The sequence below is a fragment of the Diabrotica virgifera genome, chromosome 9 (assembly GCF_917563875.1).
Source record: "Diabrotica virgifera virgifera chromosome 9, PGI_DIABVI_V3a".
Lineage (NCBI taxonomy): Eukaryota > Metazoa > Arthropoda > Insecta > Coleoptera > Chrysomelidae > Diabrotica > Diabrotica virgifera.
The window spans coordinates 55111093-55137087 of record NC_065451.1 but is presented as its reverse complement, the minus strand read 5'-3'; the positions used below and the strand labels follow the sequence as shown (position 1 = coordinate 55137087).

At 33.2% G+C, this 25995-nt stretch overlaps 1 protein-coding gene across 3 annotated transcripts in view; it reads right to left on the bottom strand.

The window, feature by feature from the left end:
• Positions 1 to 25995, bottom strand: part of LOC126891716 (glycerol-3-phosphate dehydrogenase, mitochondrial) — a 228551-nt gene that overhangs the window by 127256 nt on the left and 75300 nt on the right. For all 3 annotated transcript variants that reach the window (XM_050660983.1, XM_050660981.1, XM_050660982.1), the window contains exons 2-3: positions 13092 to 13212; positions 3654 to 3816 (exon numbers count right to left, since the gene is read on the bottom strand). In XM_050660983.1, the coding sequence (XP_050516940.1) occupies positions 3654 to 3816; positions 13092 to 13193 (265 nt within the window). In that variant the 5' untranslated portion in view covers positions 13194 to 13212. The remainder of the gene's footprint in view (positions 1 to 3653; positions 3817 to 13091; positions 13213 to 25995) is intronic.

The following is a 25995-nucleotide window of genomic DNA, read 5'->3' as shown; positions in this document are numbered from 1 at the left end:
GATTAGTTTTCGAGATATTTGAAATTAAAAATGAAGCGACACAATACATTAATCAAAATACCCGTGTCGTTTCATTTTTAACTTCAAAGATCTCGATCTAATTATTAACTAATTTCTTTATCGCTACGAATGAAGAGCATATTATTTTTATAGAAAGTATTGGAGAATTCAAAAATTGAACTAAAATAGCAATTTCGCCAGTGGCGTAGAATTTCGAAAGGGTCAACCATTCACTTTCCCCTGTCGTACTCCTCTGGTAATAGCCAGAAACGTTTGTTTAACATAATTTAGTAGTTTGTTCAGTACCTATACTTCCTGCCAAGTATGAAAAAGATACGTCGAATAGTTTTAAAATGTTGAGCAAAAATCATCTTTAAATTTTTAGATAAAACACCCTGTAACTCAGTAAGGAACCACATTTTATTTAAGTGTTTTAGTTTAAATCTTCGTATTTTGTGCTAAGGTTTCTCCAGTTACTATATGGACAATATTAATGAAACACCCTGTATAGGATACAAGCCGGAAACAGAGATGTCTTTATAGTTCAGAGAAATAAGGAAAAAAAATATCATGTTGGTGACACAACCCCCTTCAGGCCAAAACCAAATTTTTTCAGTAGTATGGACATCTATAATAATAATTTATATGTTTCCTGCAGCCGATTTTGATGATATACATAGTTATAAACAAATGAAGATCAAAAAACGGTAAATTTTCGCTTTTTTCGTCTGTTACCAAAAAGTTAAGCATTTTAAACAAATTTGAGAGTAAGAATCTCATAAATCGTATAAAAAACTTCAATATGGCGTTCGCTAAATATGTCTATCCTTATTGGTTGCTTAGAAAATTGCAAAATAAATAATAAATTTTGAGTTTTTATAAATATTTATAACTTATGTAAAAAATCAACAATTATACGGAATTCTGAGACTTCTGGTGCTTAAATCATAGCCCAAATTTCAAAGCAATCGGTGAAATAGTTTAAAAGTTATTTAATATGTTTATCCCAAATTAATTTTTTTTGCAACACTCTAAGTCAGAAAATTATGAAGTTACAGTATTACTTTGGATATTTTATGAAAGAAGAAGATTTACACTATTAATTTAATTAGAAAAAAATAATTATAAATATTGCAAAATTATTTTGCAAGAACATGTGAATTAAAAAAGGGGGGGCTAACTTCGTCCCTAGCTGTCCTAGGACAATTGTTTTTCTTTCTAAATGTGTATAAAAATTCAATCTTTCTAAATATGAAAAAACAATTTTTCTACGAGTAACGGTTAAAAAGTTATTCTAATTGTTTATAATTAAGCAAAAAATCGACATGTTTTTGCAAAATAATTTTACACTGTCTAAAAGTACTTTTTGTCATTTTTTTAAATTAAGTTAATAGTATAAATGTTCTTCTTTCATAAACTGTCCGAAGTATTACTGTGACCTCATAATTTTCTGACTTATAGTGTTGCAAAAAAATGAATTTGGGATAAACAAATTAAATAACTTTTAAACCATTAATTTGATCAATTGCTTTGAAATTTAAACTATAATTTAAGCACAAGAAGTCTCAGCATTTCGTGTAATAAGAAGGTTCTAATTTAATTTTTACATAAGTTATGAACATTAGCCAGTCACAACTTTTTGTTTTCTATTCATACATAAAGAAGGCAATGAGGTCCTTAGAGTTCCATAGCAAACTTGGGAGTGATATAGTCGTGACGTTTTAGCAATTCTGTTGTTCAGCTCTTTTTGCATTTTTCCTTTTCCATCTATTATAGTTCCTAAATATTCAAAATCCTCCACTTGTTCTACTAAATTTCCGTCTAGGTTTATATGGATTTCTCTCGGTGTCTTGGATATAAGTAGAGTTTTGGTCTTTGCTAAATTTATTTTCATTCCTTTGTCTGCAAGTTCTCTCGTCCATAAATTTAGGTTGTTTTGCAAAGATTTCTCTGAACTTGCTATTATGCAATGTCATCTGCAAATACACATTCACTTATAGTTATACTTTTTAATCGATGGTAACCTAAATCTAATTTTCGGGACTCTACTGCATTTTTCTGTTACTTCATTCATATATATATAATGAATAGCAGTGGGCTCAAAACTTTACCTTGCCTTACTCCTTGTGTAGTAGCAAATTTGTTTGATTCACAGTTTAATGCTGGCACAATGTTCCAACTCTTCCAGTACATAGATTTTATTGCATCAATTAGTTCTACTCCAACATCGAATTGTTCAAGCGCTTTCCAAATGTGATGTCTGGGTACCTTGTCAAAGGCTTTTTCCATGTCTATGAAACACATGTATATATCTTTGTCAAAATTAAGGAATTTTTCTGTTATTTGTCTTATAGTAAAGATATGATCTTGGACACTGTGTGACGCGAAAATTATAGAAGAAATAAAGACCAGAAGACTCCAATGATTTATAAGACCATAGAACTAACTGGAAGAAGACCACGTCGACAACCTTGACTGCGATGATGAGATAATATAGCAGGAGACCTTAGGGCTTGGAGAATTGGATGAATATTGCCCAAGATAGAGAGGAATAAGGAGAGGCTAAAACCCACGTAGGATTGTAATGCCACGGAATAGTAGTAGAATAGTATGAATACGGTATTTTTCTTGATTCTAATTATGATTATATCACACAAGGGCCGGCGATAACGGGCCTGCAAGGGATGCACTGCAGGCGGGCGCCTCTCTTTGGGAGGCGCTAAAAGGAGCTTTTTTCTACTGATGTCATACAAAATACTAATTTAAAAAAATCGAAGGGCGCCTATGTTAGTTTTTCAGGCGGGCACCTTATACCCTAGCGCCGGGACCATGCACATTTAATATTCTATTTATATTTTATATTTATATAATATTACAATTTACAATAGCGTCAAAAGACACTGCTCATTGTATATTATTTTTATTATATTTAATAAAAACTAATCTCATAGATTCGTTAGAATTATGATATCTTTTATAGCAGCCATATAGATAATGTTTGCTTTATGAATTAACTATGGATAATATACCTAGTGATTGTAATTTAAATTCAAATTAGTTTTTAATTTAACCTTTAACTACACGCGCATCAAGTTATAACATAAGTACACGCGTGGCGTACTTTATACACCACTTAAAAACAGCGGTTTTGTTTATTTTTTTTTTTTGAAAAAATACACTTAGTTGTTTGTTATAAACCTTATTCAGCATCACCGAATGCTTGGAGTTCCTTCTCAGTAAATCAATTGGGATTACTAACTAGAATTTGATCCCTTGAAAAATAAAATTACAAAACAAAATTTTATCTTCATGAGAAAAAGTATTGTTTATAAAGAAAAATATATTTTGTGCCATAATGACTAAAAACAATTCAAATATGGGACAAAGATGTCCTTACATTACTACAATCATGGCATATTTTGTAAACCACCTGAAACAACAAATAATAAACTGGTAATTACGATCATCTCAGAAAGCCGATTATAACGAAACTATAACCATTGTAAACCACATTCTAGTGATAGGTTAGATAGATAAACAGGGTCAAAAATTAAATTTTTAAATATGTTTGCAGTAGAATTATTATATCTGGTGTACAAAATACGCCAGCGCGGGTAGTTAAAGGTTAATTTAATAACTAAATCGAAAATTACCTCTTGTAGCAGCATCTAGGGCACATCCTGCTCCAGTGGCTCCACCACCAATAATAACGACATCAAATTTTTCGGATTGCAGTGATTTTATTTGATCAGCTCTCGTCGGCAGTATACGTTTTGGCTTCAAACTGGCTTCTTTAGCGCTGACAGCTGTAGGCCACTGTAAAAAAAGTGTTCGAATGTACAGTATGCCAGTGTGCGCCAAAAAAAACAGTACTTAAATGAATATTGAGATGTTTATTATTACATTTATATACATGATATATGTATGTATATGTTACCGGCCAAACCCGATTTCAGAACAAACTAGTTTGGCCTAGACTTATCCTGATATAAAGACGCACACTTCAGGCCGAACTAGTTTATACTGAAGTGTATGTTTTTATAGCAGGATAAACTAGTTTAGCCTAGTCTAAACCAATTTAATCTAGTCGAAAGTAATTGAATCGATCATTTCAAAAAGTGCATAAGTCCACAATCTTCAGAAACGAACTTTTTGAGAGGAATAGACTTCTTTAAGATAAACTCACGTTGTGTGCAAAAACGACACCAGTCCAGTAAAAACAGGAACAAAATTACAATAATAACTTTGAATTTTGATGTTATCAATTTCATCCATCTTTCAACTATTTAGTTTTTTTTGTTCTCCTGTAAAATTAGGAATATGTGACTCGTGTTGTTTTTGAAATGACCGATTCAATTGATTACAGACTGGTTGTTGATTTAAACGTAAGTTTAGAAGACACTATTAAGAGTTGTAAGACTTTTAAGTATTTAGGGTAAATGATAAACCGAGATGGCACTTGTATGAAAGATATAGAAGTGAAAATAGTACGGGGAAAACAAGCCACGAAAGCACTCCATGGAGTGATATGGAAGAACGGTCTAACTAAAGAAAACAAAAAAGGATTTTTCAGGGCATAGTGCTGAATACTACCCTACAAGAGCGGAAGAATGGCCAGTGACAACAATAAAACGAAATAAAATACGAACAGTTGAATTGGAGTTTATGAGAAGGTGTCTACAAATTACCAGGTAGGATAGAATAAGAACAGAAGAAATATGAAACAGAATAGAAGCAGAATGCTCAATTACAAAAAAGTTGTGGTAGTAAAAGTAAAAGTAGAGCCCTGAAATGGTACGGGCATGTACAAAGAATGCCGGAGCACAGGTGGCCGAAAAGATTACTGGACTGGGACCCGCGGGGAGGAAGACGGAGACAAAGACCTGCTGTGAGATGGCGACTGAGAGAATAGAGTGCTATGGAAGACGAAAACGGCAAATTCTTAATAGAAAAAAGCCAAGAAGAAAAAAGTAATTCAGCGAACTAGTACTGCTTAATCATCATTATCATCATCAACCCGTACTCGTCCACTGCTGCACATAGGTCTCCCTAAGTTCTTTCCATCTTTCTCTGTTTTGTGCGGCTTGCATCCAGTTGCCGACAATACGCTTCAGATCGTCAGCCCATCCTGGTTGGTGGTCGTCCTCTGCTCCGTAGTGCTTCTTCTCGTGGCCTCCACTCGACAATACGTTCTGTCCATCGGTTGTCTGACAATCTGGCGACGTGTCCTGCCCAATTCCACTTGAGCGACGCGATTCTTTCGACGGCGTCCGTTGTTTTTGTTCTACGACGTATTTCTTCGTTTGGGATTCGGTCCCTCAGGGAGACACCCCACATCTGGCGCTCCATAGCCCTCTGAGTTATGCGAATCTTGTTCACTACCTTTTTTGTTAGTGTTAATGTTTCCGCCCCATAAGTGAGTACAGTCAACACACACTGGTCAAAGATTTTCCTTTTGAGGCACATGGGTAAGTCCGATTTAAATACATAGCTCAGTTTACCAAACGCTGCCCAGGCTAATCCTACGCGACGTGGGAGCTCGCACGTCTGGTTATCTCTTCCCAACTGAATTTCATGTCCCAAGTACTTATAAGATGCAGTCTGCTCAATATCCATTCCATCAACAACAATATTACGATTTAGCACCAGATTAGTCAATAATGACTAATCTAGTACTGCTTAATATAAATAATACATTAAATAAAATACTTTGTTCTTGGAAAAATAATCATTTTTATTAAAATTATAATTATTCGTAACAAACACACAATAATATTGAGTCATATTCGCGGTCGGACGGACAGACGGACAAACAGCCTAGGTCAAATTTCTCACCTTTAGTACCATCCTTGGATTATAAGCTTTCATTTGACACCTTATTTGTCATTCTACCTGGTATAATGACGGATGAGTTGAGTTCACGGACAGACGGACAAACGGACGGACAGACGTACGTAAATAATTCAACGTTTTCACATTTTTTCGAAATTGGTGAAAACAATATTAATTCGTACTCGATTTTATTCGTAAGTGTATCTATTCTTTTAGTTTTTGGAGAAAACCTCATCCTTTTATTTATTATTTTTTAGATTATTTGATTTATAGCATGTATCAATATCTTCATTCGATGTATCATATGATACAATATATCGATGTATAATTTTTTTTTGCCATCCCTGTTGGGACGTGATTTGGGAATTCCCCGCATGTAAAAGTCCTTACATGTTCGCTAAATTACTTTCGACTCGGCTAAATTGGTTTAGACTAGGCCGTACTAGTTTATCCTGAATGTGAGTCTTTATTATATCAGGATAAACTAGTTTGGCCTAGGCCGAACTAGTTTGCCCTGAAATCGGGTTTGGCCGGTAACATATATATCCTTGCAAACATTATTCACGACGACGTTCTCGATAAAACAGATGTTGAAGATGCCCTCCGTTCAGTTTCAAGCATTTTTTTGTTGCGTTCAGGAAGGATCTCAATCATATTGTGAACAAAGACTGTTGAATTGAACGAAAAAAATCTTGAATTTTAGTCCACAGTCAGTGGATCTGTACGAAAAACAGCCTCCTCCAGCATTCCCAGTAAGTATGTACGCATCAAGTGGTGTTAGGTTTGGTGAGTGCAAGGGTATGAAAAACCACTACCACGCGAAATAAGGCGATCCCCAAAATGATTGAGTAGTGACATATTGCCCCGTCCTTCTGAAACCATTTTTGATTAAGTGGTAGGTTCTTGACACGACAAATTGGCTGAAGTTCACGATCATCTGTTATCTGCAGCGCTCCTGATTCACAGTTAAACGGCGTTTCATTGTTTGCTTCAACGAAATACAGGTCCAATACGCCATGTGTGGATACAGCACACCAAATGGTATTAACACAGTCACTGTCAAGGTGGTGCTTGACGATTATGTCAGGGTGTTCGAATGCAGTCCAAAAAACCGTATTGTCTGCTTGTTAATGGATCCGTTTAAATGGATATGGCTTTCGTGGGAAAACCAAATATTCGATAAGCACGACACGTTAATACAGGTGCTCGACTCACATACTTATCAGGTGCACTCAGACGCTGTCCGGTCTGTATTTTGTATGCAAATCCACCAATATTCTTGAACATTCGGCAGAGCGATTGATCACTGATAATAAATTTTAATGATGTTCTTTTGAACTTATTAAGAACATGCCCTTGATTCGTGTTGGTTGTCACTATCACTCACCGACCCACGCACAGTCTCACAGTGGTTCCAAATGCTGAAAACGTGGTCATGAGATAAAATAAAAAGTCCCTATTCAAGGATTTTCATGTTTACAGTTGTTTTCTCATAATATTCTAGAGTCGTAATACGCAGATAAATATAAGGATCAGACCGGATCTATTCTTATTCATAACTCCGGGACAAGTAAGCCATGTACGACCTTATTTTTGCCGGCAGTGTACCTAAACGTAAAACGTTTCGTAGTTTATCCATTTTATTGCTGTAAAGCCGATTCTTCTTTTTCAACTATGTATTAGTGTAAAATAAAAGTCGACGAAAGATTTGATAAAAATAAATGCATAAAATTTGTTAACGAATAAACCGTAAAAATATACTTAAAATAATCAAAATTTCGTAAAAATACCTTCAAAAAGTACATAATTCTGCGGCCAATGTTTATTAATCTCAAAATATACAGTCAGAATCTACATAATCACATTGGTTTAGCTGCCTTTAACTGCCTATGCATTGCTGGCAGTTGTTTGAATTGAATACAAAAGTGTGAAATGACATATTATATGATTCTGGTGGTTGTTGCGTACATATGAGCGGTTGTACCTAAGTAATAGGTTTTAAATACATATTTTATTTCAAAAAGAAAATGTATTGGTAATCAGCAATTTCCTAAGGCCCTTGTAATACAAAATTTCAAAAAAATATGCGTTTAAAATAAAATTTTTGAATTTCTTTCAACCATATTGGATCCGTCATTTAAAAATAATGTTAGATTTGTAATCAATGACTCTAAAGTACCAAATTTGACAAAAAATGCGTTTTGATTGATATTTTCAATTTCCTTGTGCCATGTTGGATCTGCCATTTTGTTGTTAAAAAAATGTCAGATTCGTAATCAGCGATGCCAAAAACCCTTCGTTGTGTCAGAATAACAAGGTTCTATCTGCAATTTTTGCCTAAACTGAGATTTTTATTTAACTTGCTTTCATTTTACGTTTAACTGACATAAAAAACAGTCAACTAAGTACATATAATGAAATTCGCTTTATCGAGTTTCACTTTGACACTGACGTTAGTAATTTATTTTTTGGAAAGTTCAGTTGTCAGAATTGACTGGAAATTTCTACACAACCAACGCAGCTGCTCATAGCCAATATTATTAATAGTAAACAGACATAAAAATAACATAAACCTTACGCCAATCAATAATTATTTATTTACAGCTTTATAACAAATGAGAAAATTATTTATTGTACAAAATAAAATTATTTTGTAGAAATAAACTCCACAAAATTTTATGAGATTAGTAGACACTCCCACTATTTCTAATAATTCTTCTTTTTTTAATGAACGATTAAGTTGATTTTAGCAGTTACTAGTGTGAGGTAGTAATTTTTGTGTTGTATGTTTCCTATTCCGAATGTGTCAAAGTGAATCTCGGTAGAGCGAATTCAGTATACACAAGGTCCTATCTGCAAGAACTAAAAGTGTTTATTAGTTAACAATAAGACTTTATCAAATAACTTCAAGTTGTTTTATTATATATTGTTAAACAAGTGTATACCTATGTGGAAGATAAACCTTTATTAAATAAGTTTAAACCATTTTTCAAATCAGAACTCCTTTGTATTAACTATTGAAGTAACCATTTACGGTTAGTAAAAATATATTATTTTTTTTGAATTTACATTGTTAACACATACAGGTGGTGACAACAGTAAAATAAATACATAACATAGAAACTTTGAACAGTCATAACATAACTAAAAATGGCACCTGAGGCAGATAGAACTTTGTTATTCCAATGCAACGCCTTATGTACGAAAGTAATTCCGATCTGTATGAACAATATACGCCTTTAAAGGTTCATGACCACCTTTTCGGCATTTAGAACCACAATACAAATCACACAGGAGCGTCATTTGAAATTTTGCTAGGGGGGGGGGGCAAACATTATATATACAATACATTATATATACAAACATAATACAAAATTGATCTATTTTTTGTAAATTTCAATCATTTTCAGGGTCTGACCTGATACTATCAAATGACGCCCCTGAAATCACACTTCCGGTGCTTTCGATATTACGAATCTTGTCAACAACTGCTAACATAACGCTGTTGCTAGGAGGATATTTCATTAACCCTAACTAAGTCGACAACTGCTTAAGCTTGGATCGTTTTTGCGACCTTTTCCGTTTTGACCGAAAATAGTACTCCACGATAAAACTAAAATACCTTCCTGAGGTACCTTATGATGTATTATAGATTATAGCTTCACTGACTGGACTAATATCAACTACATAATATTGTTTTCTAGAATCTTGTTGCCTGAACAGTGAAAATAATTGTAACTTTATATTGATACAAACAGCACAAGGTTATTGTGAAAACATTAAAGATCAGATCATACTACAAACACAACGACATGGATGAATTTTTTGGGAATCTTTTTAAGAATGAGTTGGGTATTATTTTTTAATGATGATGTTAGTGATGACGTACAACACTAACATGAAATCAAATATCCAAAACAAGTTAAAGGAAATTACAATGACCATAATATAAATGATGTCAAATTCTAAAGAATATAAAAAACTACAATCACAATCACAGGATATAGTTAGAAAATTGTATTTGGAACCAATAAAATACGTCAAAGACATAACTTTATATTTAAAAAATGCCTGAAAACATGTATGGACGTTAAAATAAAAAAAATTGATGATAAAAACGGGACAATGAAAGAAATTGAATGAAGCCATGCTAGCACAATGTTTTACGTGAAGAGTGGAGGCAAGTTTAGGCAATTGTTTAAAGAATTCAGTAATTTTCTCTAGCTTCGTAGTTTTAAAAAACTCTTTCAATTCAATCTGATATTAAGCAGTGACATTAGTAATTTTCCTCTTAAAAATAAGATTTCGTTCCGTGATCGCTCAATTTTCATAAAGAGATCACATAGCTTATTTGCCATTCTTAAGCCTTCACTAAGATTTTTCAAATTAAAAATCACGTTTAAAGTGCTTGTTGAATCCTCTTCTTCAATGGATTGTGAATTTAACATGTCCTCCAAGTCGGTTTCAGTTACATCTTCATCTTGCGATTCAAGCAACCCCTGAACTTCAAATGATTCAATCTATTCGAACCCATCTCGTCCTATTCTTGGCTTTAGTTCTTGTAATGCTTTTTTTCGCTTACGGATGCATTTTGCTCTGTTGAATTTCTTCCAGGATTCCATTAACATTTATATCAGTCTCATATTTCATATTTTTCAGTATCAATTTGAAACTTGGTCTATAGCCCAGTCGGGATAGCTTTTGACCTTGCATTAGGAGCTGCCCCAAATTTTATTTTTCTAATCTTTAGGGAGGGTCAATATTAGTATAAATTTAAAATCTCGACTGAATTCCGCCGTTGCGTTAGCCGCCATCTTCATTTTAAACGAGAACCGTTTTTGCTCAATATCTCCGCCATTTTCAATTTTTTGACAAAAAGTGTAGAAACCGAAATTGTTGAAAAAGAGTCTATAGTTTCATTTATTATAATTTTTTTCGTGCGGTCGATATTTTCCGAGTTATGAGGGGAAAATAGTGACAGTTGTAGCATAATTATTGAATTATTGAATTATCTCGTTTATTATTAGTTTTACAACAAATATATACCTATACAAAAATGAAGAGAATTAAATTTTGTATAATTTTGATGCCGTACATTTTTTTGATAAAATCAATATTTAAGGTAGTACGTATGTGGTAAAAGTCCGAGCATAAGACCTGATTGATTTTGTAGCAATTGTTTTGGTTCAATATCTCCGCCATTTTCAACTTTTCGACAAAAAGTGTAAGAACTGAAATTGTTGAAATTACGATTTACTACAATTTTTCGAGAAAACCAGTGGCGGGTCTACAAGGGGGGAAATGGGAAAATTCCCCCCAACAGGGTCCAAAATTAAAAAAAAAATTGTTGAAACATCACGATATATTAGCTGACATAAAACTTAAAATATCGACAGACAAATTCAACCAATCAAACCAGCTAGTTAATAAAATTAAGTGAACTTAATGCATATAATGTCTTTTTATGTCTTTTATATACTTAGTTTGGTTGATGTTTCATTGGAAGTTTCAAAAATTGTATAAAATATAATTCTCATTATTTTTGTTTATGTACAATTATGTCGTAAAGTTAATAATAAATGAGAGAATTCAATAATTATGCTTCCCCTCCGCTTCCATTATTTTCCCCCTTAACTCGGAGAATATTGATCGTATAAAAAAATTGTGCCAAAGAAATTGTAGGAAATTGCATTTCCAACAATTTTCTTTCCCACCATTTAGGTTGAAAAGTTGAAAATGGCGGAGATATTAAGCAACAACAGTTCTCATTTAAAATCAATATGGCGGCTAATGCAACCGCGGAATTCAGTCGAGATTTTAAATTTACACTACTATTGATCTCTGCTAAAGGATAAAATTATAAAATTTAGGGCAGCTCGGAAACAAAATTTAATTCAATAATTATGCTTCCCCCACCACTTTTTACTATTTTCCCATGTAACTCGGAAAATATCAACCGCATGAAAAAAATTGGAAAAAAGAAATTGTAGGAAATTTTATTTTGAACAATTTTAGTTGAAAATGGCGTAGATATTGAACAAAAACAATTGCTATAAAATCAATCCGGTCTTACGCTCGCGCCATTACCGCATACGTACTACCTTAAATATTAATTTTAGCAAAAAAATGAAAGAGATCAAAATTGTGTAGAATTTAATTCTCTTCATTTTTGTATAGGTACATATTTGCTGTAAAACTAATAATAAACGAGATAATTCAATAATTCAATCATTATGCTCCAACTCTCACTATTTTCCCCTCATAACTCGGAAAATATCGACCACACAAAAAAATTATAATTAATTAAATTATAGAAAATCGCATTTTCAACAATTTCAGTTTCTACACTTTTTGTCAAAAAATTGAAAATGGCGGAGATATTGAGCAAAAACGGTTCTCGTTTAAAATCAAGATGGCGGCTAACGAAACGCTGGAATTCAGTCGAGATTTTAAATTTATACTAATATTGACCCTCCCTAAAGATTAGAAAAATAAAATTTGGGGCAGCTCCTAATGCAAGGTTAGGCCTGTTATTCGTCTAACCCGACTGGACTACTAATGTAGTAGAGCTTAAATTCCTGGATTATTTCTTGGTTCCTAGGTTGAAGCAAAGCCGTCGTATTGGGAGGTAAAAACGTCACTTTTATATTTGGATGCATAGTTCCAAGTTCGCGAGGATGAGTTTTGAGAACAAGAACTGTTTTAAAATCTAAATTATTTGATTTAAAATAAGTTTCAACTTCAAGAAAAAAAAAAACAATTCCGAAACCAGTCACAAACAACAGTGCTTGTAACGCAAGCTTTCTTATTAGCACGCCAAAACACTAGGAGGTCGTCACTGTTTTGGTTTTTTAACGCATGAGGATTTAAAGCTCTATAAACCAATAATGGTTTAATAACACAATCTCCAGATGCATTAGATCAAAGCATCAAAGCATCAGTGTAACTCTATCTTTTGCTCTCTTAAATCCAAAGGCAGACTTTTCGCTTTTAGAAATGAATGTTTGATTTCGTATTCTCTTCCAAAACAGTACAATGTCGTCTGTATTAAAAACTTGCTACCAGGTTCGCAAATTCTTTCTATTTTGGATACGAATTCTTTTTATTTAGTTATATGTATGTTCGATGAAGAAAGCGCGAATAAGGATCTTTTACTGTAACTATTATATACAGAGACATATCGACAAAAGGAAGCATTATACATAGGTGAATGCTGTAAACAAGCCATCTAGTAATAAATAGTAGTAGTAATCACTTACTGGTTGTTTGCCGTCATCTCGCAGAAGATAATAAGTGGCAATTCCAGCTCCTATAGTTCCTGTTATGCCGCTTACTGCGATCTTTTTAAATCTTGAAGCCATCTGAAGTTCTGGTTTTTACCTTAAAAATAAAAATAGAAAAACGTTAGAACGAATAATCCTATTATTACTGAAATTAAAGATTTTGTAAGACAAATATTTTGTTTTTATTAGATTTAGTGACAATAATAGTTTTATGATGACATACATGTCTGTTTTAATTCTTCTTTTAAATTTTTTGGTGCTTTTACGATTGAAGCCACCAATTTTTTTAAAAATCTTTTATTAAACAGTTTAAAATGCTTTTTTCTACAATCACTTGATAAAGAAAACTTTTTCGCTTGTCAATGGCAACGAAAGTTGACATTTACTGAGTACCGTCACTTATCGCTCTAGCGCGTAAAGTTTGATTTTACGCTCGTCGTCCGTAGCAACCGTACAATCATACAATACAAACTCATTGAACATTCACTGAAAGATATAAAAGTTAATGTTATGAAATTATAATGACAGATATAAAATAGAAGGTTAATGATTTAAAAATAGTTTCATTTTATTAAGTGGTTGTAGAAAAAATGTTGTATGTATTACAAGCGCAAAGTGACATTATTGCTTTCGAGCTTACTCTCAAGCAATAATGTATCACATTTCGCTCTCAATACATAAATAACTATTATCTACTCTATGTCATATTATGTATAAGTTTTTAGTTTGTGAAAACTGCCATTATAGATAGCAGTGTGTGAAGTGTTTAAAGTGTGCGTGAAGTAACAATGAATTTTAAATGGGATTTACTTTTTCGCACTGTTTTTTGGTACACTTTCATATTATCAAATATCCTTAACGTTCGCGTTGTCATGATGATGCCATAAGGAACAATAAATTACATATAACAAAAGTTTTGACAGTTTGGTGGTTTGAAAGAAGTTAGAATTTTTAAATGTCAAAGTTCTAAAAATTATAGAATAGAAATAAATTCCAGTGACGGAGTGTTACAGTTTTTTTTATTTGTGTATCGTAGATAAAATATTGTATGAAACTGTGCTTGAGGTACTTTTTGCGAACTTACGCGATGTATAGCACTCGCTCCGCTGTCGCTCGTGCTCTAAATATCGCGTGCGTTCGCAAAAAGCATACTTCACGAACTGTTTCATAAATAACTCTTGAATACTTTAATATATTTTATCGCCAACCGTCACTAAAGTAATTCATTACTGTACTCATTTGACTCCATTTGCGGCAGTAACGTAACACTTTATTGTACTGAAAGAAGAATTTTACTTTACCTGCCGCGATTAATCAAATTAACTGAGATTGAATGTAAGCGGTCGATGGCCGTAATCGATTATTTATTTGAATGAACTTAAAATTTATTTACTTTAATTATTAAAAATGTTGTACAAAATTTACGTTATTACTAATTAAATTTATGTCACAAAGTGAAATTCTGTTGTATTTTGCAATTATTATATTCATAAAACATAAATCGAAACTTTACAGATTTAGTAATTAGGTACTTATTCAATAATGATTACTTGAACAACTATCGATTAAACATCGAAATCGGCCATCATGCAAAAGCATTCTGTCATCGTCATTACTGTCATACGAAATTTTTATTTCGTCTAAAATTAATAAAATTCTTAAATCTTTTAAGTTTTATATTAATGCAAATACAAATTGTATATTATGAAATGGTGTTTTTATTAATTTGATTATAATATGTATACCTATAGGACGGTGACATATATTAATGATAATTTGTTAGCAAATATATTTATTTAGGTTTTCTACTATTCATCAAGAGAAAAGCAACTGCGCTGCGGAAGGCTACATTTCATAAACAATAACGTAACTACAGTTGAGTCCGCGAGTCTTTACCCGTGCGTCATTAATACCTGGTGAGATAAAACACATACTTTTTATCTAGCATCATTCTCTTCCACGCATGAAACTCATGACAAACCAGCTGCCGTTTGTTATTAAGTAAAAACACATGTTATTTTTATGAACCATCTAGACTGAGTGCATTGAAAAGAGGTAGGTACAAAAAAAGACGATTAGGTATGTTTTCATATTTTAAGCACAATTTGTTGACGTTTCTGCTTTGTTTACTTTTGTGGCTGTCAGTCAGTTGAATTTTTTGCGGTTTTTGTCGAATTTTTGCGTTTTGAAGTTTCTTTATGTTACACAAACAGTTGTTTTCACAACTAATTTTATATTGGACTTTGAAATTTTAAGGTAAATAATTATATTTTGGCAATTAATATTTAAAACATACAAAGCTAACGTCATTCACACAGTAAAGAAATGAATGTGTTTAGATTTCCGTCAAAGTGAATAAAATAACAAAAATAAAAGATGTTATTGAATTTTTTTATAAATTGTTTATTTATTTATTAATCAATAATAATAAAATAATTTATTAAGCTACTTCAAATGTAGCTGTAATTCTGCACAAAAATGTTGAAGCAAAACTTACATTTGGCGTTCTATATATTTGTTAACGTCAAATTTTATAATAAAACCAGTAATCAAAACAGTAGCCACTTTCTGTCAGTTGTTGTTGCGTGAAATAGATTTCCGACTTATTTCGTATGCTTTAAATGATGACGCACGGGTAAAGACTCGCGGACTCAACTGTATTAACGGTATTTTTAATTTTTGGTATTTTATTTTAAGTGTTAAAATTGGTTTAATATTTAAATAAAAATACGATTAAACTGTTTAAAATATATTTATTTCGTTGAAATTATAATAACAGAAATATAACGTCTTACGTGCGTACCAAGTACACACACTCTTTTTTCATTAGGATGTAATTAAGTAAGTGTTAATGTTTTTTATGATTGGCGATAAAATTTTGTATGCACCACGTCAGTAAAGACTCTTTATCGAACTCGTCTGTTTTCGCTTCGCTCGCTAAGCTCGCTCTGCTCATAATATCTTGGTACATAAATAACTATTTTCTACAATCACTTGATAAAGAAGATTTTTGGCTTGTCAACGGCAACGAATAGTTGACGTTTACTGAGTACCGTCACTTTATCGCTGAACAACATTGAACATTAACGTTTTGATTGTCAAATAAAATACCAAACGTCAGACCGCGTATTTTAAATTTAAGAAATATTTTCCAAAAATTTAATATTTCTAAACTAGCCATTACGCTTTCGAGGTCTGAACAGTTTCTGTTTTGCAGCAGTTAAAGTTTGCCACTAGTTTAGGGTCTTAACCTAGCTAACAACCGCCGGTGTTGTTGCTTAAGTGTTTGCATATAGGTAAGTTGAGCATTTTTGCTTATATTTTTTTTCAAGCGGCTTTCTTTTATGCTATTTTGCTTGCTCTTTTTATTTCTTTTTGCTTTCTAGTTATTAATACTTCATTGACTGGTTTTTTCTTACAATGAGTGAGGAAAAGGGGGGCTCAGTCCCCCCTTATCCTGATACTTCTTCTCCGGCTAAAATTGCAATGACTAATAATTCCGAAAAAAATCAAAATCAGACTTCCGACAATAATTCTCAGGAAGAAAAAAAGGTTAATACATACTCCGAAAAAGATCATGGACCTTTTGTAGTATATCTTGAATCTACAAATATACCGAATATAAAAATTGGCACATTCAATACAATTAAAATAGCTCGAGATATATTCAACCTCAAACTTAATGACGTTAAAAAAATAGATAGTAAAGGGCTCAATAGAGTTTCAGTTGAATTTGCCAATTTTCACTCGGCTAACATGCTACTTAAGAACACTCAACTTCTAAATCAGGGATACAAGATATATATACCTTTTAACTTCGTAACCTGCAAAGGTATCGTCAGACAGATTGATACAGATATTGATGAAAAAGAACTTCTTCGGTGATGCGATACAGGAAATGACATTGAAATTTTACATATAAAAAGATTAAATAGAAGAGTAATTAAAGATGGAGTAACTTCTTATGAACCCACAGGTACGACACTATTTACATTTCGAGGCGTTCTTATGCCCAAAACTGTGTTTTTTTATGGCATACCAAGACTAGTTGACACATATATTGCCCCAGTGACACAATGCTATAACTGTCTTAGATTTGGCCACACAAAAACAAACTGTAAAGGGAAAGAAAGATGTTTTAATTGCGGGGAAAACAAACATGAAGACGTATGCATGACAAAATGTTTTTACTGCAAGGACTCTCACAAATCTATTGACAAGAGCTGCCCAGAATATACAAGGCAAAAGAATATTAAAGAACTGATGGCGTATGAAAATTTGACATTTTTTGAGGCAAGTGAAGCCATTCCAAAATCATACATCTCAAATAATAAATTTATTTATAACCCGAGAGATTTTCCAAATTTTAAAAATAACAGCAGGCCATTAGAAAATACTCCAAGTACCAGTACAAATAATTCTAACACCATAGAACCATCGCAACGAAGAACAAACAATTTTAGATCATCTACAGTAAAACGTTCCTTTCAACAGGTGGTTCTGAACTCCGACAACAAACGGAGAGTCGTGCAAAAACGTCAAGATAAGCAACCAAATGAAAAGAGTACATATACACAGCAATTAAGACCAGAAAAGCCAACCTCTTCCCCCACTAGCTCATTTTTTCGTTCAGAACCTTTCAAATCAAGAACCTCAGCTAATTTATCACAAAACTCCAATCAAGCCTGGCAATCCAGTGCATCGCAAAACTTTCAAAATATTGATACCTTTTCTTCAAATGACTTTTTAAACTCATGCCTAAATTTTATTAGTAATACATCATCAGAAAACTTAAATTTACTTAAAAACCATTTATTTTCCCGATTAAACGTAGAGTCCTATATGGACCAAGAGGATAAATCTGATTCTGATTTTAATTAATTAAACATATATCAAATCACATAATCATGGATTCAAAAAAGAAATTAAAAATTATTCAGTGGAATATTAGAAGTATTAAATCAAACAGGGAAAACATAACGAACTTAATTTTCAAAGAAGACCCTGACATAATTGCTATTAATGAAACTTGGCTTAAACAAGATTTTAATTTTTCTTTGAAGTATTATAATGTTGTCAGACAGGACAGAGATGACGGATATGGTGGAGTAGCTACTTGTATCAAGAAATCTATTATTTTTTCTACAATTCAGAAGTACAACTCAGACCAAATCCAATACATAACAACAAAAATTGGTAACTTATACATAATAAACATTTACTCCAATACAAATAATGCCATAACTCTTCCTTTCTTGAGCTCAACAATAGAAAACATACCGACAGAAAACTTAATTATACTAGGTGATCTGAACTCTCACCATCCCCTATGGGATAAATGTCCTACCAATAAGGGAGGAAAAAATGTTTATGATTTTATTTTTGATAAAGAATTAATTATCCTAAATGATGGGTCAGCAACATTGTTTCAACCTCCTAATAATAATCTTAGCGCTGTAGATCTAGCCATAGCAAGTAATAATATGGCTCTATGTTCTACTTGGGGTGTCATACAAGATTGTGGAAATAGCAACCATTTCCCCACCGTCATAATAAACAACTGTGAGTTTAACAAAAATGATAGCATCTATACACAAACATACAAAATGAGAAATATTAAAAGAGCAGACTGGTATACATTCCACACTGGGATGATAACAGGAATGCTTGATTTACCGGTAAACTCTAATTACAATGAGTTTTTGGAGGTAGTTAATCAAGTAGCAGATAACTCAATTCCCTATAAAAACTGTAGAACACAGGGTAAACCTTCAAATCCGTGGTGGGATGAAGAATGTTCACTTTGGATTAAAAGCCGCAAACAGGCAATTCAAAACTTTAAACAATCTGTTTCCTTAGAGAACTATATAAACGCTAAACGTATAATCGCCCAAACTAAACGAAACCTCAGAATCAAAAAAAGAAATAAATTCATAAACTTCTGTGAATCATTAAATAAGGAATCTAACACTACCTATGTCTGGAATAAAGTTAAAAAATTCTCAAATAACAAAAATTACGGCCAGACATTTCATAACCCCGCAGATAACATTAAAACAGAAATTCTACAGAACATGTCTGCAGTTTTTATTGATCCAAATTTTGAGCTTGACGATATAAACGAGCAAGTTTCCCCTTTTACAATCTGGGAACTTAACAATGCTGTAAATAATAAAAAAAATTCGGCACCAGGTATGGACGACATTCCTTACCTTATGATAAAACATCTACCACTACAAGCTAAACATTTTCTGTTGAATATCTACAATAATTGTCTAAATGGTGACAACCTGCCTGAAGATTGGAAAAACCATAATGTTATAAATATCTTAAAGCCACACAAAAATCCACTCTTGGCCAGTAGTTTCAGACCAATAGTTTTATCCTCATGTGTGCTTAAAACATTAGAAATATTAATCAAGAATCGCCTAGATTGGTCCTTAGAACATAACTGTTCATTCACCAACCATCAGACAGGTTTTAGAAAAGGAAGAGGCACTGCTGACAACTTGACCCTCCTCCATTCCACAATTGTGGAAGCCTTTGAATCATCCCAATCGGTTTTGGCCATCTTTCTTGATATCAAAGCAGCATATGATAATGTCAATATATACAAACTTTATAGCAAACTAAAACTTCGAAATATTCCATCTGCAATAAATAATATTGTGTTCAAAATTTTACAGAACAGACTTTTATATTCAAGATCTAATGATGGTGACTTTTTGGGACCTTTCATGGCAACTAAGGGGCTACCTCAAGGTTCTCCCTTAAGTACCATTTTGTTTAATATTTATATAGCAGAATTGTTTTGTATTAGCAATAATGAAGTTAAAATATGTGGATATGCAGACGACTTGGTTTTGTATATTAAGGGATATGATATCCAAAGCATGGTAAGTAAAATAAACAAAGAATTGGAAAACACATTACACTGGCTTGCAGAACATGACTTGTCCTTATCCAAAGACAAATGTGAAGCTGTATGGTTCACAAAGGGTAGGCGAAGAGATAATCTAACAGAAATCAAAATCAACAACACAGCCATTCCTCTAAAAACTGAAGTGAAATTTCTAGGCATAATTTTTCATAAGCATCTATCATGGGACTTACATGTTGACAATATTATACTCAAGGCAAAGAAAAATATTAACATCCTACGTGCGATATGTAGAGTCTGGTGGGGAGCTGACCCACGAACACTCCTAATGGTTTTTAATGCCTTGATCAGATCTCACCTCGATTATGGTTCCTTCCTATTCAACCCAATATCACAAAAATGCAACAACAAACTCAATGCAGTATTTTTTGAGGGACTTAAGATATGTTTGGGGTGCATGAAGTCTACACCAAATTTGGCAATCTTGGCAGAGTCTGCCCAAATGGACCTAGAACATAGAAGATTATTGTTAGCCTCTAAATTTTTAAGTAAAATCATCATTATTGAGAATCATCCCATAATATTACTCCTAATTGAAATACGTAAAAGACTTATAAACAAACCTAATTTTTATACAAGGCATAATGTACCATACTTGGTTTGGGCATTAGAATATTTTTTTCCATATTTTAAAAAAATATACAAAAGCCCAAATTTTCCATGCTATGAATTAGACTATGATACACTAATGAATCCACTTCCAATTCTAAATTGTAATATCAAAAAATATGACCCGATGATTAAAGAAAAATTCCTTATGACTACTGAACAATATGGGAAAGACCATACCTTTATATATACTGATGCCTCAAAAAACAAAGAAAGGGTAGGTTTTGGGATATGCATCCCGAGTATTGAATATAATTTCTCCTCAAGACTTCCTGGAGCTCTAAGCATAAGCAAAGCAGAGAGTATAGCAATACATCAAGCGGTGGAAGTCGCAACTACAAAACATCTAAAGAAAGCTATAATATTTTCTGATTCGCTCAATGCAATAACCAATATTAAAACATGTAACATATCTGCTTCAGCAGATATAAGGGCCCTAAAAACAAAGAAACTTATATCTTCAGCCAATGAGAATGGTACCAAAATTCTCCTTTCCTGGATACCTGGACACTCTAATATATTTGGTAACACCCAGGCTGACATACTGGCAAAAATAGGAAGAGACCTGAATGTACCCATGGAAGTACAACTCAATTCCCAGGATGCCCTATCAGTCATCAGAGGAAAAATTACAAAAGAGTACCAAGAAAAATGGAAATCTTCAGTCCAGAAGAAGACTTCGCAATACAAAACAATTCAAGACTTCTTTCCTACAAAACCTTGGTATTCAAATTTTCCATATAGAAATAGAAGACACACTACCACCATCATTAGAATGCGCACAGGCCATTGTTTAACAAAACAACATCTGTATAAAATGAATATAAAAGATAATCCTTTTTGTGAATGTGGTCGTCTCGAGGATCTAAACCACATCTTTTTTGAATGCCCGATTAATGTGATTCCTAATTTTGATATATACACAAAATTTATTTCCATGAACTTCAAAACACCGCTCTCTATATACAATATTCTAAGTTCCTTAACGGAAGAATCAGTCAATGTAATTATGCGTTTTCTTGCAATTAACCAAATAAGCTTATAAACTGCAATGCGTTTTCTAGCAATTAACAAAATAAGCTTACAAATTGCAAGGCTCAACTGTTTATATGTATCCGTGTTATATTATGTTGCTATTTGTCATTTAATTTATGTTTTAATTTTTAATCATACTTAACCTGACCCAATTAATCTCATTTAATTATAATCATCACACCTCATCAAAAGCTTCCTTACAAGAACATAGTCAGCGATTTTGGTATGGCTTAGAGCCAGACTACGTCAAGATCGCTTATAAATCGTGCTGGTAATCGCCTTGCAGCGAAACCAAAAATAAAAAAGAAGAAGAAGAACATTGAACATTCAAACCATAGAGGTATATATTAACATAGAGGGAGCCTACCTTCCGCGCTTCCTGACGACAAGATCTCATGGACTGGTTTGCTGCATCTCTTTCTAACACATTATATCGAAAATCTATGATGACATTCAGTGTGAATATAGGCACGGAAGAGGAGGACAACCGTAGCAGCTTTACTATGCGTAAGAGTGAAACAGTACTAATCCAAATAAAAAAGATGGTGTCGTCACTTCGCTCTGAATGACACTCTCTCTATGCTAATATATAACTCTATGATTCAAACTGAAAGATATACAAGTTAATGTCATGACATTATAATGACAGATATAAAATAGTAGTTACAATAAAGTTAATGATTTAAAAATAGTTTCATTTTATTAAGTGATTGTAGAAAAAATGTTGTGAAACTCTTACTCCCAAGCAATAATGTATCACTTTTCGCTCTTAATACATAAATAACTATTAATGATGTTTATATGCTATAATTTTAATTAAATAATTTGATGCGATGAGTATAATGAAGTATTGAGTAATGAGTACATGAATATGAAGTCATAAAAACCATACAAACGAAAAAACTGGAATATCTAGGCCACATAATGCGAGGAGAAAAGTACTCTCTGCTAAGACTCATAATCCAAGGAAAAATCTCGGGAAAGAGAAATATGGGACGTAGGAGGATTTCCTGGTTGCGAAATTTAAGGGAGTGGTATGGGTGCAGTTCAATACAGTTGTTCAGAGCTGCAGCCAACAAAGTTAAGATTGCTGTGATGGTAGCCAACCTCCGATAGGAGACGGTACTGCAAGAAGATGAAGAATTATATGAAGTAATCGAGTATTTGAAGTAGGAGAACAATTTGTCAATCCCTCGTGTTTGAATTGGTAATTATAATCCACACAGCGGTATGATGACTGATGAGGGCATTAGAGCACGAACAACAGATGAAGAAGTGTTGCCAAAGACAGGGACGAATGGAGGATTGTTCTGAAGAAAACTTTAGCTCATAACCAGTTGTGATGCCACTGACGATGATGAAATAGAAAATGCCTTTATATATTTCGCGAAAGTATATATGTAGGTACTCCTTTAATGTTAAATGTTACTTGTAAAAAACGTAAAAGAGACAAAGAAGATATAGAATACGAAACAAGAGAATATTTGTTACTTTTGTACTTTCGGGAGAATATCTTCGTTTGTCTTGCAATATATATTGTAGAATTTTAAGCTTTTTCATCATCTTTAGCTTGCCAATCCTCTGTACCCTGGCCTGCTCCAAGATTCGTCTCCATTCTGTTCAGTTTCTAGCGACCTGTTGCAATTTAATAGCCGTTGCGTTGGTTGGTCTCAACTCTATTCAAGCACCTAATTCGGCGGTCGGCCTCTACCTCCTTTTTCTAAACGGGTTCCTGTGGCTGCTTTTTAGCAATCGTGTTGTCCCACATTCGTACTATGTCCAGCACATATGACTCGTTGTCTTTTAATAAACGCTAAAACTAGAGATTGTAACTGTTGGATCCAGTGTCTTTTTTTACATGCTGGATCCAGCAAACCGTGCTGGATCCAGCAGCTTGGATCCGCAAACGTGTCAAATTCGAAATAAGTTACTTCATGTCTTCATTAGCCTCTTTATTTAAAGCCGTGTGTCGGCAACAGTTTGCTTAGAATGCTGGAAAGTTTCTATAGCCTAAACTTTTGTATCGATAAAGCTTGATACAGATTGCTTCTGCGATAAAACTCTCTACTGGCGAGTGGCCAATAATCAATGAGTTGATCGCTACTCTTCAACCGGTGAAACTGGCTCTAGAAGCTCTTTGCAGAAGAAAGTCCACTTTCATAACGGTAGACACAACCGTGAAGTTTGTCTTATGCAAACTAAATAGCCAGGACTCTAGCCTTAGTGCCGAGCTATCGGAAGCACTACGCAAAATAATCGCGGAACGGCGCCTCTCTGAAATTACGGTTACATTAGTGTAGTTACAAATCGAAAAATGGATGACGAAGGACCAAACATGCCGAAAAAAAAAATGCAATGCGACAAGAAATGAAAAATTTGTTGAATCGTATAAATAGACAAGTGATTGTGGAATCAGTTCAAGAGGACATAATGGAAGTAGAAGAAGGGCCGCTAATCCAGAGTCCGTGATTTTTACTTTAGAACAAGAACTTGAGATTGAACTGAAACGAGAGAAAAAAAACTTTTGTAACCCAAAAGAAATGGTTTTCAAAAATATTACGCAAATATTTTGAAAAAAGAAATGACTGTTTATGAGACCGAAGGAGCGAAAGGCGATCATTTGTCCATGGTCTATGACTATTTGATGACCTTAAAATCGACCAGTATGGCCGAAAGGGCTTTCTCCGCAACCGGCTATATGTGCGGTTTTGTGCAAAGTAGGTTTGGCGATAAACCGATAGATAATCATATGTTTTTAAGGTCTCACTTCCAAAAACCTAAGTAAGTTATATCTCTGTTGTTTAGAAATGTACAATACAGACTGATTTTTATCATGACATCCAAAAACGTCCTTAGTAAGCCTAGAAGAAAATCATATTACTTAACTTGTGTCAACTCAAAATTGCCATCAATGAAATTTGCTTCAAATTAACTACTTACAAGAGATACGTTCATTTGTATAAAATTTTATTTGTGACAATTCTCAGCCGACACAAGCAAAGTTTCACTTCCATACTTCCATGGCTTACTAAGGACGAGTTTTTTTGGAATCTCATGATAATTGTAGAATTTGTTCTAGCCATTTTAAGCCATTAAAATCCTGTTCTTATTTTGAATACACATTTTGCTGGATCCAGGACAATCTTACAAAAATCCAGCAGGGCTGAAAATGCTGTTGGGTTGCAATCTCTAGTTAAAACGATTGGTTTATTAAAGACTGATGTAATTCGAATTTTACTCGCAGCAGTGTTTTGCATAATATGTAGGTATATAATAATTTCATTTCCTCTTAGATATTTTTTCAGTCCATAGTAAGCTTTTCGGACCTTCAAATCTCGCATGTAGCATGTATAAGGTGACCAACTATTTTTTGTTCAAAAAGAGTACACTTTGCATCTATTTCATACTCGAAACAAAAAAAAAAAGAAGAAAAAACGATAAAATTTGTTTAAAAACATATATTTCTTCGTAGAGTATTTTTTTGCTACATGAAGATGTACCTATAATAATGTAGCCACATCCGAAAAACTTTCATTTTGCATATTAAATTTGACTGTTAAGACGCCAGACAATGCTTTTACCGAAAATTGTGACTTCTCACTGCTCCAATAATAATCATTCCCTAGTGAAAATACCCTTTCAACAGCAGCATTAATTAGTGCCTCGACAACATAAGGAAATTTCTATTCAAAATTTTACATTTTTTAGTGTCATATGTTTTACTCTAAAATGCCGAAAGATTTCTACCCATCTTGTCACACATAGAGGGTTTAGACTTAACCCGAGAACATTTTTGCTCACCTCACAACATCCCACCTTTTTGTGGATGGCGAACCCAGAGTAACGCGATTTTCAAATTTTGTCCATTAAGGTACGTTTTTACTGAAGCGGCTGGCTCGTTAATCGCTGAAAGATCGTCGCTGAATCTGAGCATTGATTGCAGTATACTGCTTGTGTGATTTGTTGGCGGTGCGTGTTTCGGAGTTTTGTATTTGAGAAATGTTTGTGAAGCTTGAATGTTTGAAATGCTTGTTTTTATAAGTATGTATCATTTCATAATTTCCTAATAAATGGTTGTTTATCACAATTTTAAAGTATCCTTCTTCTTGTCTTCTTTTAAATATTGCATGTTTTTCTAATCTTGTAGCATTGGACAATTCTTTCTTCATCCTCTATTTCCTCTGCTCGCATGTATTTTAACAATAATTGTTTTCTTTGAATAATAATATTAATATTGTCCGTCTGTCGTCTGTCCGTCCGTCCGTAAACATAACTCCTCATTATACCAGGTAGAAT